Raw genomic sequence first — 15147 nt, forward strand, 5'->3', positions numbered from 1 at the left:
AAAAGCAATAATGATGAAGCAAACTCCTTTGACCACTCCGGGACAAAAAAAGACCACAAAATAATAACCAACAAATACAGATTAAACAAAATAATGTAACAGTGATCACAACAATAATTTAATGTACTAACTGATTAATAAGTTTTTTCCCACCTTATTATATTTTATGAAATGAAAAATCTCTTTCCTCCATTGATTCTATAAAGGCATGTAACAATATTACAATCTACTAGTAATTAAATCTGTAAAGCAATAGTTTAATGGTGCAATTAATCAGCGAGCAAGAAATTTCTTTCATTTATTACGTGAAACTAAAAATTCCTGAACTGGTTCCATAGTTATGTGTGACACAGTATTACTGATTAGGTGTTGCAGTAACTAGTGTGCTCCAGTTGAAATTGGCTCATCTTTCCTTGTGTAACATACGATCCTGTGCTGAAGTTAGAAGTTCTCATAGTGATGAATGAAATGCGCCTGGTCCCTCTTGTTCATCTGCTGGCAGGCTTTCTCCACGTTCTTGGTCAGTCCGGGAGGCCCGCAGCTGAACACGCCAATTTTACCCACCTATGCAGAAAAATAATGCGTTGAAATAAGGATACCGGGTAAAGCGCGGCAGAAACAACAAGACAAATGACGGTGGACGCAGGACTGACCTCTGGGTGAACCTCCTGCAGCGAGTTGAAGAAGGACACAAAGGGCGGACGGCCAAAGTGTGTAACAGAGCGCAGGCCTGTGAACAGACTGCGGTTCCAAACCTTCTGGAAATGACGCTCACACACGTACTGTGCACACATCACACACACACAGTAGTGAGGAAAATGTTAGTGCTGGCCTGATAACATCATCTTTTTTTAAAAATAACACTTAATCAGTGTCTGTTAGGCATTTTATTTAGTTTGAATGCATTTTCAGTTACTTAAAAATACCTTCTCCAACTTACTGAGACAAGATATTCGATACCATTTTCACCTCTGTACATCCAGTGGTTTTGTTTCCATGGGTAGCATTTCGAGTTAGCTTAGTTTAAAGACTTGAAGTCTATGGGAGTCGTTAGCCAAAGTGAAAAAATAAACCTTACTGCAACTCTGAAGCTGTACAATGTGTCGTGCATTTGAAATACACACCTTGGAAGTTTTAAAAAACAAATAGGAGTCACCTTACTATACTTACTTACTAACTGAATGTACTATAGATCACTGTGATAGGTGTGTATTTCAAATCAACATGATATACTGAATAAATAAGACAGCTTTGGGGTTACTGTAAGGTGTCTTTTTTTCAGTTTGATGGAGCTAGGCTAATGACTTCCATAGACTTCAAGTCTTTACGCTAAGCTAACATGAAATGCTACCTACAGGAACAAACCACTGGACGTACAGGGGTGAAAATGGTATGAACATGTTCTCTCAGTGTGAAAAAGGGTATTTTGCCCAAAAAGTTTCTGTATTCCTTTAACACTTGTAAGTAGCGACTGCAGATCTCACCAGCATGGTGGTACGAAGGTCGAACTTCTCGGCCAGCTGAGTGATGTAGGTGTGCACTGACACCAGCTCCAGGGTGTCCATCTCCTCCACCTCCCTGATGATGTCTGACACCCACTCAAACTGACGCTGCGTTCGTGTCACCCAGATGAAGTAAACCTTCAAACAAATGATGAATGTTTGTAATCGTTAACTACAACCGAATTTGCTCACAAGTCAGCTGTTGGACTAATGAAGGGTAAATAAATGAAACAAGGAAGTTTTAATACAGCAGGGAGGTAGCTGAGACAAAATGTAGGTTGCTCTATTTTAAGTTGCACCTTTTTACACTGAATCTTAGACTTGATGGAGGATTTAAACACCAGGTCCTTGAGAATAGAAGCAAACGGGGTGACTCCAATCCCTCCTCCCACCAGAACAGACACCTCAAAGTCAATCCACTCCTGGTGGCCCTCTCCAAATGGCCCATCCAGGTAGAGCTACGGATGCAATAAAGTATCATCAATGTAACAAGAACAGTGAGAGAAGAGAAGTAGAGAGAAATAAGAGTGCTTTGCCTTGCCTTTGGATATCCGCTGAGCTCCAGCAGGCTCTCCTCGGTGTACAGCTCTCGGAGCTGGCTGGTCCACGGCCCCACGGCGCGGATGTGGAGGCTGAGGGTCTCTTCGTGGGGCGCTGATGTCAGCGTGAATGGGTGGTACTCATCTGTGCCCAACATTAGGCACGCTATACGAACCCACTGGCCCGAACGGTACATGAAGCCCTGTGGCCGCTTGAACTCCAGATGCGTCACACCTGCAGGTAGGACAGCCCACAGAAGTGAAAACTCAAAGGCAACATGCATGCACACATCATACGATTTTAGTGACAAAAACAGGAAGCTGCCAAGACTAAACAAACAGAGAGAGAGAAAATAAATAAACTTAAAAAGGCCAACTTCATTGTGATTTGTTTGGTTTAGCCAGAGTGGGGTGCAGAGCTTCACTTCCCACCCCAGCCCCAGTCACCCTGGCATGTCTATAGTGTTAATAAATCCTTTCTGTTGCCATTCCTTTTTCTTTTCTACTGTTGTGCTTCTCTTTTCTCTGAACATTTTTGAGTGTCCTTTGTGACTGAGTAGGCCTGAATGACCTGTATGAGCATGAGAGTGTGATTGGGTCCACCCTGTTCCAGGTGGCTCCCTCCCCCCTCTCTGGTCCTGGCTGGCACTGCTGCTCAGTGGCTGATCATCAAAATCTGCCTCTCCTGCTGCTTGTTTCTAATTCATGCTCTTTGTCTACATGTTTGTTGTTTATACTTTTGTAATATTCATCCTATTCTGATCTCATGTGGTTTAACTATTTGACTTTATTTGATTAATACTTTCATTTAAATTGATTGGAGGTAGCAACTGCCCACTTGGCACCTGTTGCATTCCTGGCTGGCCTGAAGGGGCTTCCCTTTCGCTTCTGTGGTCCTTCCAAATATTTCTTCCATTTTCACCTGCTTGGCTTTGGGTTTTTTTTTCTTGCGCACTATGAGGGTTCAGGTCAGGAGGGGTGATTTTGTTTTCTAAACTGTGGGCCTGCAAAAGCCCTTTGAGACCGTAACTGTATTAGAGGCGTATTAATGCCTCTTTAAAAACATGAACTTGAACTAGAATATCACCTGAAGGGAGCAGCTCTGCCCTGACCACAGGGATTTCCACCTTCTTCCTGCTCAAGCTGATTAGCTTGTCCAGCAGGAAGAGCAGTGCGGGGGGGATCAGGTAGATGTAGAAGCGGGGCTCTTGGAGGAGCGCAAAACTGCCATGGATGACCGTCTATTGGAGGAGCACAAAACCACAACCTGCGTCACATCACTGATGAAAGCTCTTTCAAACAAGCAGACCTAGATACATTATTAAAAGCCTGCATTGATCAGTAATTAAGAAGTACTCACTAGAGTGTACACGACAACGTAGAGATAATGCGTGAGCCAGAACGCACGAAAACTGATGCGGCGGAAAAAGTGGGAGGCAAAAACATACATGAAAGCAAAAGTAAAGAGAAGCAAGACACCAGTCATCCCTGGAACAAAGACACAACAGAGCAAAAAAACACAGAATTATGCTCAGAAATGACAAGCAGTCAATCTATGAAAACTGGAATTTGAAAGAACTAACATCAGTCTTTTATTTCTCTAATGTACCTGGCACAGTTTGAAAGAACCACCAAAACCACTTCTGAGGAAGTTCAGACCTGAAAACAAAACCAAACCATAAATCCGCTGCACAGTGAAACTGCAACACTGTGTTAGCAAAGCGTATAGGGACCTGCTAAAATGACGACTGATGTTTTAAACATTACCCATTATTGGATAAGACCTTGGGGAAAAGACAAGAGAGGATGCTGAGGTCACTGATGGAGAAGATGTAGATGTTGACCACATGACCCAAACTATGAACAACTACAGCGAGAGGAGAAAGGGGAGTGAGTGACACAATGAAAACAAAATATAGACAAACATATCAAACTTTTGGAATCTCTTATCATTCCCCTCTTCAATATATTTAATATCGCGATTTTATACAGTTAATATATCACGATATTCAGCGTTACTGGATATCGGCCCAAGCCTGCAACCCATATTCCTCATGAGTGTGCGTGCCTCCTATCTTCTGACCTGCAAGGATAATGGCGGTCATGGCCATGAAGCGGTGGAAGTCGATGGCGGCGTCGAAGGGGATATAACGGTTGAGGAAGGTCTCTCGGCACAGTGTGATGAGGTTGCGACACACAGTCAGGAGCATGTAGGGGAATAGGAAGGAGATGGCGGCTGCGGAGCCACGGGACACAATGATGCCCACCACCGAGGTCTCTGGGATTCCTGTGGAGACGGCCTGTAATCCGTAGTCTAAACACAGGAGTTTTTAATCTGTTAGTGCAGAGCTGTATTCCAGAGCTGAAAAAAAATAATTCAGTCAGAAGCAACTTGGGTGAAACGAAAACTGTACTCTGCTCTACTCACAGTAACATCTTTCAAGAGCCACACCGGCCACGATGCCGTACACAATGATGAAGCAGACAATGTGACGGCGGTAATTCTCAATGAAGCGCTTGAACTGCTGAACCTTCTGCTGGACTGGGTTCCTTCTGTACTGCTCGCGCTTCGGTTTTACGTACACGTTTGGGGTGTGGAGGCCCGACCTGTAAGCAGTGGTGAGCTGTTCAGTGTGATAGCTTTTCAGTGAAAGGCTTCTGATCCAGCATCTGACCACATTAACGTCACTCAAACCACAGAGAAAGCAAAGCATGACATTATAACTTCCTATGACCTCTGCAGCTGAAGACCTCACGAGCAGGTGAATCATGTGAACAACTTCATACATTCAAACGTTTTTGGTAAACCACAGGCCAGTGTGGTTGGCTGCAAAAACCACTGTCCTCTCAATATATAATCACTGGTACCACTTGTGCAAAAAGAAGAACTAGTAAACATAAATGTTTAAACTAGGTGGTTTTAATTGACAAAAACTGTTGAAATGACAAGATGATGAGAATCATCACTGTGAGTTCCTTATCTGCGCCAAAAGAGATTTTAGTCAGACTGCAACTTTCTTTGCCTTTCTATACTTCACTCTATATAATCATTTATAAGAGCTGACTATCTGAAAAATAAAAATTGGCATCATACTTTTTCCCCTGCCGTCTGCGTATCTCATGTCCATCTGTCTTGGTGCTGCTGCAAACAAAATGTGGACAAAATGATCAGATGGTGAGCTGGCAAAGACCTGGTCTCAAGTTTCTCATGAAAAGTTTAAGTGAATCATTTTTCACACTAATGGCAACAGCTGACACTTCAATAGTTTGGATGGCACTGCCAGGGATTACTGTTGTAATCCCTGTTGTTAAACATCAGGATTTGCCCCACTCTCTTACCTGTTTGCTGGGCAAATGAAGGACACTCTCTGGTCTCGACTCAGCCGCTTCTTCCCCTGCTTCTCCATCCCTGCACACATAGTAGACACATTTAGAGCATCAGAAAAGGTTAGACAAAAAAGAACATCATAAAAAAGACTTTGCTGAAAAAATAATCTTCAACCTTTCACGTTAAGCTGGGCGAACTGCAGCTCTTTCTCGTGGTCCCGCAGGAGGAAGTGGAAGTCCTCCCATGTGATTTTCTCCTTGTTGTCAAAGCCTGCAGCCTGCATCATGGCCTGGATACCGTCATCGGCCTGGCTCTTAGACAGTGCACCGTTGGAGATTTCAATTAAGGACCTACCGCATGCAGAGAGGTAAAGATGAACAAGCAGACACACTTGAAGATTCAACAAGCACACTGACAAGTCTCAGTAACGGGGCAAACCTGAGCATCGTGGCAAATTCCTCTTTTGACAGGAAACCATTTCCACCAATGTCATGCATGGAGAACATCAGTTTTGATTTTTCCTCAGGAGACCCTGGGTAAAGAAACATTTTATGACATTAGGCATGACTAGACTAACATGCAAATTTACTGCCATATCAGTCCAATGTTGGACTTCTATTGAACTTTGGACATTGGCCAGTCACATGGTCCGCTAATGAAATGATGAGCGTTCAAGTCTATATAACCTGAAATTATTTTATTAATTTATTTACTTACTTACCTATTTACTTTGGTAGCTTGTATGCATTTATTGTATTGTGGAATTTTTAAAAAAACATTTTATATAAACTGATTACTAAGAGTTTCCTGTCACCTCACATGTGGAGTGGATCACCCTTCCCTTAAGAAATAATGTAACTTAAAGGGATTTCACATCAATATCTGAATGCTGTTTCAGAGGTTTTCCACCCCACTGAAAATAAACTTCTAGGGGGAAACTGAGTCTTAGTGAATTCACTGATTTTTTGCACACAATATTGCACAAAAAAATGGCTTTTGACTGCAAAAATAATCAGTACAAAAATTATTTTATTGATATTGTTCTCTATAATCTCACATCAAACCCTAAAATGATACACTGTACTGTTAATACCAAGATCCTTTAAGGTAACTTATTGTTGCACTTATATTAGCATTTTTGTGCAACCAGCTCCGATTCAGGGATGCAAAACAACTGGAATATTTTTGACCCTGTGGACTTTACCTGTCATAAAGATGACCATTACATCGAGAAACTCTTGGAAGGAAAGGTAACCATTGCCGTCTTTGTCAGCGAGTGTGAACATGGAGTCCACGAATAAGGAGTCGGGCTTGAGACTCAGAGCATCAGCGAACTCTGCCGCTGTCAGCTCACACTGCAGAACCTCCCTGGCTTTCTTGTGGGACACGCCGCTCATGTCTCCAGCGTCACGCTTCTCTATGTCCAAGACCTGCACAGCAGACGGGACAGTGGGGGACGGTGTCATTACACGTCACCATAGAGTCATTGGGAATCTCACCAACGTCAACTGAGGTTATGTCAATCACTGATGAGGTCACCATCAAGACCACCAATTAGTTCTTCTGGCTTGAGGTCGGACCTAATTTGACCTCAAACAAGTTTTGACGACATCGGGTCACTGAGGCCGAAGCTTATACAGGATGAGGTAAACATCCAGAGGCCGACAGTACCTTAGAGAACGCGTGTCTAATGAACGTCTCCACAATCTGAGCTCTCTGCTCCTTGGTCAAAGCCTCCTTCAGCAGCTCGCTCTCGCTCATCTCCTTCACTCTGATCTCCTGCCCGATGTCTGTCACTGCAGGGCGCAGGAGCTTGACAAACTCTGCACGCTTGTTCTCATCTTCAAAAAACAACACCTGCGTGTGCAGACAGAGAACGTCAAAGAAAGACAGAACAACAGGCTTTGAGAGAGACACAAGAGATGTTGCCAGCGAGGTTATTACAGTAAACTAAAACTAAACTAAAAACTAAAACCAGGTGTGAGTTAACTGACAAAAAATTAAAAAGTAGACTTTATAAAAAATGAAAACTAACTGAAGCAATATTGTGTTCCATAGCAAAATATACAGAAGATGTTTTTAGTTTTAGTCTTTGTCAGTTTGGTCAAATTTGTCAACACAAAGCCTGAGGAGGCATATTAAGACTGGGACGTCTGCACGGCTGGGAGTCAACTGCTTTTGCACAGTGTTGTGTTTCTATTGTAATACAATTTAAATACCTATTTTAAATTAAAACTAATTCTGAAACTGAGAACTATAATAACTCTTGTTGTCAGAGTGCTACAGCAGGAATGATTTGCATGTCAAGGATTGCATGATGTACAAATAAGAGTGAAAACCACTAGTGATAAAGCCAATTGTGTTTAAGTGGCAAGCGATTGTAACCGCACTTTGCCTCGACATGCTGCAACATTGTGTAAATCTTACACTCGTCAGATTTGAAACGGATTCCTGCTGATTGCATGCAATCAATCATCTGGGAGGTCAAAATCCCTGCTTATCATCTGCAACTGCTCACCAGGTCATACTCTTTCGGCACTTTGAGCAGCAGGGCTTTATGGTGCCAGTCGTTGGCAAGCAGCACATCTAGGTAGGCCTGGTTGCCCAGACTGAGGCAGCGGAGAGCGGGCCCAGTCCTGTCAAACACCTGCAGCCTCCTCTTCTCATCCACCTCCACACTGACAGGATGCAGAGGTTTCTTAGCGCCCTGCCACTCATAGGCTGCTTGTGCAAAAGGAGAGTGAGGAAAGGTGTAAAACAGGATAATGTGGAGTGTGAATGTGTGAATCACACAGCAGAGGTAATGGCAGAGGAAATATTTGAGAAAAAAAAAATCACAGATTTCACACCCAGGATTCCCACAGCAGGCTCCTCTGTGCGGTCGACCGCTTTTCTCCTCTTTTGGAACTTCCTGTACCTGTACTTGCGGAAAAATGCCACCATACAGGCCACTATGAAACTCACTGCAAGGGTAAAGTGAGCAAAGTTAATTAGCAGTTTCACAATAAATGATCACAATAATTATTACAATGCATGTAGCAGATTTGTTAGTAAGGGAGGACTACTGACCAACAGGAAAGAGGAAGAGGACGATTATAAATATGCCAAAACCAGCTTTGCTCCCATCAAAATAGTCCAGCTTGGTGGCATTAGTGCAGGGGTGGAGCATCGATGCAGTCACTTGTACAGGCTGAGGACAGGGGTCACCTGAAGGTCACAGAGGAACAACTTCTCCTTTATTCATTAGAACACGAACCATCATTAAGAAATGGTAACAGTTATTTTTTAAGTGACAAACAATGTAATGATAATTAATGATGTTTATACTTATTCCATAGTAAACTACTCATTAACAGTTTATTGCGGCATACATTCTAACATTTTATACACTATATTAAGTATTTGCTAATGATTGCTTAATTAGTTTTAAAATTAGAAATAATTTCTTAAACATCTACAAACGTTCCATAAATAGATGGACCAGATATTTTATTTTATTTTTATTTTATTTTAGTTTAGTTTTTGAACCATCTATAACTATTATTTTGATGACTATCATAAAGTTGAAACTACTGCTTATAATAGTTAGTTAATGAATAAAGCTTGTTAATAGGTAGTTTACTATGTAATAAGTAAACATTATTAATTATTATTTCATTATTGGTTAACCATAAAAAACTATTAACTAAAGTTTAATTAACTACCAATTTATTACCATTTATTAACAAAGGTTAATATAAAGTCTTATCAAAAAGCCAATTTCTTGATATTTTGCTGTAAACCAAATGTAAGATAAATTGGTTTTATTTTTACCATCTCTCCAAAAGAACACATTTTTCTGAATGTCAGCAGCCTCTGCACTGGTGACTGCAATGAGGACGTCATGAAATGTCACATTGCGGATCTTGCGGATCTCCTCCTCTGTGAACAAACTGAAAACACCCCAAAATGAGTCGGCAACTGTGTAAGACAAATGACCCACTTGATGTGAATGTGTATCGTCACAAACAGTGTGGGAAGGTGAATTCACAGACTTAAACACGATCAGATCGTGCCACGGCAGTTTCTGTGCTGAAAAACCTTTGCAGTCACCCGTTCTTACCCGTTCTGCCTGTTCTCAAACCAGAAGCGGTCGCCGTTCCTGATGCGCTCGAACTGGTCGAGGATAATGGAGGAGAAAACTGGACCTGGACCATCGAGAGACTCCAGCAGTCCTCCAGGGAAGAGTTCCAGTTTTGAGATATCTCCGTTGTACAGGTCTGAAATATCCCGGAACAACTATTGGAGCAGGATACAGAACACAATGCGGTTTATGTACCTCTGCAGATGAGCATTTGTCCAAGGAAATGATTTGGGATTAGGTATTTTGGGAGGATTTACCTGTGGGTTGGTGCGGCTGAGGTCAGAGTTTATTTCTTCAAAAGTCTTTACAGGAGTCAGATCCAAAGCCTGCCTGACCTTATTGTAGCTGGAGAGGCCAAAGTCTCTCCCTCTCTGGACAGTCAGGGCCACCAGGTCAGAGCGGGTGAACCTCAGGGGACCGTACATAAAGTCTGACAGGGTAGACATCAGATCAGGGCTGTGAGTTTTAGTTCAAAACATCACTTAATGAGCGATAGAGTGAATATATAGCAGTGACTAAGATGGATTAAAGACCTCTCAGATCTTGCACAACAACATTGTCTTCTTTCTCTGCAATCTGGGAGGCCATGCCCATGATGAGCTCATCGACGTCCTGGCCTGACTTCATATTGGGACTCTGGTGTGGTGGAAGTGTATTGACAACATTTAACATACAACCAAAGCATGAATGCATAATACAACATAGCATTCTACATTTGAACAACTACCAGATGCTGTCTGGAAGAGTTACAAAAGAATGCAAGAATATTTTAGTCTCAAAGTGAAAGCAGACGATGGCCATTCTTTGAAGAGAAAGTATAAAGTATCATGAGCCATCCTGGCATCTCTTTGCATGCTGTGCCCCATCTGCTTTTAATTTTAGAGAAGCTATATTTAACTGCACACAGCCAGTCCTCATTAGGTGTGTACTAATTACAAAAATGAACCACCTTCTTATATGACAACTTAAAATTCGCAGAAAGAGAAATATTTAATGGTGGAACTGATGGACTGTATGAAAACAACATAGTCCCACAAGATTTTTTGTCAGTCAGGTCTGTCATGATATCACATTTTCATTTCATGATTATTGTTGTCAAAGGAATTCACAATAGCAACATTATTACAATATCTATAAAAAAAATGAAAATGACAATAATAATGAAGTTAGAGTAATGCTGTCGGTCAAATTCACCTTTAACTTTGTTAATTGTGTGTTTTGTCTGTTTTATTGGCAAAATGACTTAAACTCAATATATGAGTGTATTATATGTATGTGTGTCTGTGTGTGTGTGTGTGTGTGTACGTGTACGTGTTCGTGTGTGTATGGCATTTGACAGGCACCGGATTATTTGCATGGTACTATAATATGCATATTTTGTATTTATATATATATAAATATAAATACATATAAAGCGATTTCTAAATGAAATAATAGCAAACTTTTTTCTTTCTTATTTTTAAACTGAGATCAGATCATCAAATCCAGCCAAAGCTTTCACTCCTGCGTCTCGCCACTTCATTTTCCTTTACTTTATCATGGTTTCAGTAAAGAATAAACTGAATGAAAATGAAAGCTGTGCTCCACCACTGTTGGGGCTTGTGGTATCGCTGAGGTAGAGAGACTGGTGGTGAGAGGTTCATGTATTTAAATGAGCACACCTATCCATTATGTGGCCACACTCTCTTTGGTGCTCTTTTGAAAATCTACCAGTATTATCATGATATACCTGTCGCTTCCAGAAGCTGTTACAAAGACGCAATGCAGGTGATAAAGTCTCATCTATGTTGATAATCTTCCGGAATTGGCACGTTCTGTTCCTTTAGGAAAAAAACAAACAAAAAAAAAATTATCAGTGCACGGTATGTCTTATGAGACATGCATTTTAAATTGTGCCTGAAACTGTGCACAGCAGCATCTTGACAATATAACACTCCGATGGTGATTCTGAGTTTTGTGCGGGCTTTAATTTTGAATGAGACTTCAAAATACAGCACTGGTAATACATCTGGAAAAAGAAACAGTACCTCATGTAAACACCAGGGGGGGCCATAGTGATGCCAAAGCGTATGGCAGCAGCCTGAAACTCAGGAGAGATCCCTGGATCAACAAACTTCTGATAGCCTATATGGAGACAAAATATTACACGACACAACACGATGAACAAAATGCAGCACATGCATTAAAATTCAGAGTAAATAAAACAACTGATGGCATCATCTGGCTGTTGCCACTTCATTTTTTTTTAACTGGAGGTGATTAGTCAGCAGAACAGGGTGCCTCAGTGTGATGCTTTGCTGACAGAGCACATATTTGAACAACACCACAAACGATAGCTCACCTAACCACGGCTTGTGGTCAGTCCATTACTTGTTCTCCTCCCCTTATACACACACACATACACACACACACGCACACACACTCACGTACACACACATTCTGCCTGGTTCTTACCTGGATAAGGAGTAAGCGTTTTGTTTCCAAGATATCCAGGCAGCCACTCATAGACAGCAATATTCTATTGAACAAGCAAAACAGAGAGAATGTATTAGCTGCATCTTGAATCTGCTGTGGGCAATAAAACTACAACCACCTGAAAAGACTATTAATTGGACATGATGCTGCCCCGGACAGGTCAAGCAGAGGAGAGAGGCTTGCTAATGAAACACATGAGAAATGATGCAATGGCCCTTAATCTAAAACCATTTCATCCATAAAGTCAGGACCACCTGCTGTTGATGCAACCTTGTTCTTTCCAGAGTGCAAATTACAGTAAATCAACACCTGTGCAGTGCGGGGATTACACAGAGACTTTTCCCTCTACCTGGAACGTGGCCACCACGGTCTTCCTGGCGTTTTGAAAGAGGGTTTCGTCTGACCACTCTGGGTGTTCCTTATGCAGTTTGGAGGCAACATAATTGTGGTAGCGAAACCAGATAATCCCCTCTGCTGCCGTGAACATGTTCTCATTGGCCCACGCATTTCCCAACTCTGGACACAGAGGATGGCAGAAATTATAGGGAATTCTGCAATTCAGTCATATGATGTGCTGTCACTATAGTTACAGCACAATAAACACAGAGCAGAGAGTATCATGACCATCCTTCACCAAGCAGTGCCAAATACTAAGACAATGCACCTTATTGATTGAGTATCATTCTTCCATTGCAAGAAGAGGATCTCTGACCACTAATTAACTAATAATTTGTGTGTTTGTTTTCATGGACCCAACAACAGAGCAGTGACAACAGGAGCAGATCCTCCACCACCGCCCCAGATAATAACTACACACCTTCAACAACACTAGCAACAAAACACTGGTTTCAGGGCAGCTGTACTGCATCTCCTTTGCTATAGAGACTAGGATTTACTGCGGTGAGGGTGACAGCCCATTTACACAACGAGGAGTCATAATGCACGTCAGGCAGAGCCTCTTCCTCTTAAGCCTCACAGGCAGTTACATCGATATGAAAAAAAAGTTATAAGAAAGCCTTTGGCACAAGCTGAAGTCAATAATTTGGTTTTGCTGTGGATTTTATGCCGCCTTTGATGTCTTATTCTATTAATCTTACTCTGTTGCTTTTTTTGTTTCCTGATTTTTCTTTTACCTCATATTTTCATCCATTGTGTTTTATATGTGTTTTGTGGAGCACTATACAGTACAAATATACCTATTATTATTACCTCTTGGTGATTGTTTTATGCAGCTTGCGGGACCAAATGGCTGGTGTTTGCTGCATACTGTATGACAATGCAATGAACACCAGTATTTGAAAGTAAACTTTGAACAGTTTTCTGCATCTGACAACTTCCTTGACATTTTCTGAATCAGCCTGATGTTGTAAATCCCACCTATCTGAAACTACTAATAGAGAATTAAATCAATATCTTTGCACATATCATCTGATCCAGGCCTGGTTTGAAGAATAAAGAGTAAAAAGTCTCACCGTAGAGGCCCTCAGGTCCATGCTCCCTTGTGGAGGGGTCGGCAGCGCTCCACATGAGGTAGCGCCCCCCACCCTGCTTTGGCATGTTCCACTCAGAGCCTGAAGTCAAGAGCCCTCCAGAGAAGCTCCTCAAGGAGTCAGACCAGGAAGTCGAGGGACCATAGATGGAGCTGCCATCTATCCAAGCTGTCACCAGGTTGACCTGGTGTGGTACAGACCAAGTTATTCTCAAAAAATGGCTCTTTAGGAAAGGGAACAGCAAAATGTGAAAAGTGAGGTCCCGTAGTTGAGAATTACTTGAACTCAAACTTACTTCCAGCCTCTTTCTGGGGTCTGTGTGAGTACATTTACAGATATAACAAACTAATTTCTTGTTTAATGTGTGTCAGTGTCAATATGCAGCACCTGTATACGAGGATTATTGGGACTCTGGCTGGACTCCTTGTCCCATGGTCCTCTCTGGAAGGGAAGAAGAACGTTGCCGGTGCCCCAGGGGTCAAAAATAGGGTCTCCTTTTGGGATTTGGATATTCATGAACTCAGGAGGGCACCCAGGGGGTCTTGAGTCAAAAATTTCAAAAGCAACATGATACCCTGGGGGGAAAAAGTGAGAGAATTTTTCAAATCACAACTCTGGCTCTGACTAACAGGTGCTCCTGTTGATAAAATTACACCATCTACTTTTCTGTTTGGGGCAGACATTTTCAGATTTGTTTAATCACTGATTATAATGCAGGCACAGCCAAATGATAACCCATTTCACATTTACCAAAAAACACAGACAGCACAGTTTGATTGCGTGTTGAGGGCAGTCCGGGGGGGCCCTCAGTGAGCAGACGGCTGAGTCTACGAGGGTTTGGCAGCTGCGGCTCCTGAACGGGCTGGTACACACCGTCCGAGTAATGCGCGGGCACTAGACGCACTAGATGTGAACCTGCACAAGCACACAGACAATCAGGTAATCTGCGGTGGTGTCACGCAGCGCTGCACGCTTTGGCAACGGTGACTTACCAACCGCTCCGCGTTTGGGATATCCCAAACTGTTGTACCAGCCATCCGAGCGCGGGACCTCCCACTCTATTTTACACTGTGAGCCTGTTCGGGTGAAGCCAAAATTATAATGTCGTGTTAAAACAGCGTTTCCCGCAGAACTGGCATAACACATTTTCAGCGTTGACCTTATTGTTCAAAGTAACGCTGCAAGTCACACACAAGTAGCAATGAATTGGTTTACTCACGTTCAGTGGCAATAAGCACTAAGCCGAGAACTGCTGAGATACTCCAGAGCCTTTTACGCAAATCCATTGATGCGAGAGATGCTCATCAGCTCAGTCCACAGGAACAGCCGAGAGTAGTTGAGGACTGTCTTAAATCTGAAGACAAACGGAAGGTAACAGATAATGGTATTTCTTATTATTTTGTCTTTGTTTACATATATCATAGACTGATTTTGTAAAGTTTTGAGAAAGAAAAGGCTTGCAGTAATTCGAGTCGCTTGCAGCATGTGACGCCTATTGTCGGGTGTGTTGCAAAAGTTTTGCACAGTTTGGTTAGCTTTCTACACTGGAAGCCTAAAGGCAGACAGCACCATCGAGGAACACCCTCATTTGGTGTTGGTTCTACATTCGATAGGAAAAAAATGAAATTGTTGAGGCTTACCCACTCTAGAGGATGGAATGTAGTGCAGAGGCAATGCAGAGGTGCAGGTG

General features: G+C 42.2%; 1 protein-coding gene across 1 annotated transcript; it reads right to left on the bottom strand.

The window, feature by feature from the left end:
- Window positions 1-358: 358 nt before the first annotated feature.
- On the bottom strand, window positions 359-14743 carry duox (dual oxidase). The gene is made up of 33 exons (XM_030054055.1): window positions 14677-14743; window positions 14450-14533; window positions 14208-14372; window positions 13845-14032; window positions 13440-13641; window positions 12317-12483; window positions 11947-12010; window positions 11520-11616; window positions 11222-11312; window positions 10026-10128; window positions 9750-9922; window positions 9472-9647; window positions 9183-9301; window positions 8439-8576; window positions 8219-8332; window positions 7888-8090; window positions 7041-7226; window positions 6574-6799; window positions 5808-5901; window positions 5544-5719; window positions 5381-5450; window positions 5136-5180; window positions 4470-4648; window positions 4125-4355; window positions 3809-3908; window positions 3651-3700; window positions 3402-3529; window positions 3129-3282; window positions 2044-2276; window positions 1802-1960; window positions 1485-1640; window positions 654-782; window positions 359-564 (listed from the first exon to the last, which is right to left on the bottom strand). The coding sequence occupies exons 1-33, from the start codon at window positions 14741-14743 to the stop codon at window positions 442-444; spliced, it is 4590 nt and encodes a 1529-aa protein (XP_029909915.1). The 3' UTR covers window positions 359-441.
- Window positions 14744-15147: the final 404 nt, after the last annotated feature.

Source organism: Myripristis murdjan, chromosome 6, assembly GCF_902150065.1.
Source record: "Myripristis murdjan chromosome 6, fMyrMur1.1, whole genome shotgun sequence".
NCBI classification, from domain to species: domain Eukaryota; kingdom Metazoa; phylum Chordata; class Actinopteri; order Holocentriformes; family Holocentridae; genus Myripristis; species Myripristis murdjan.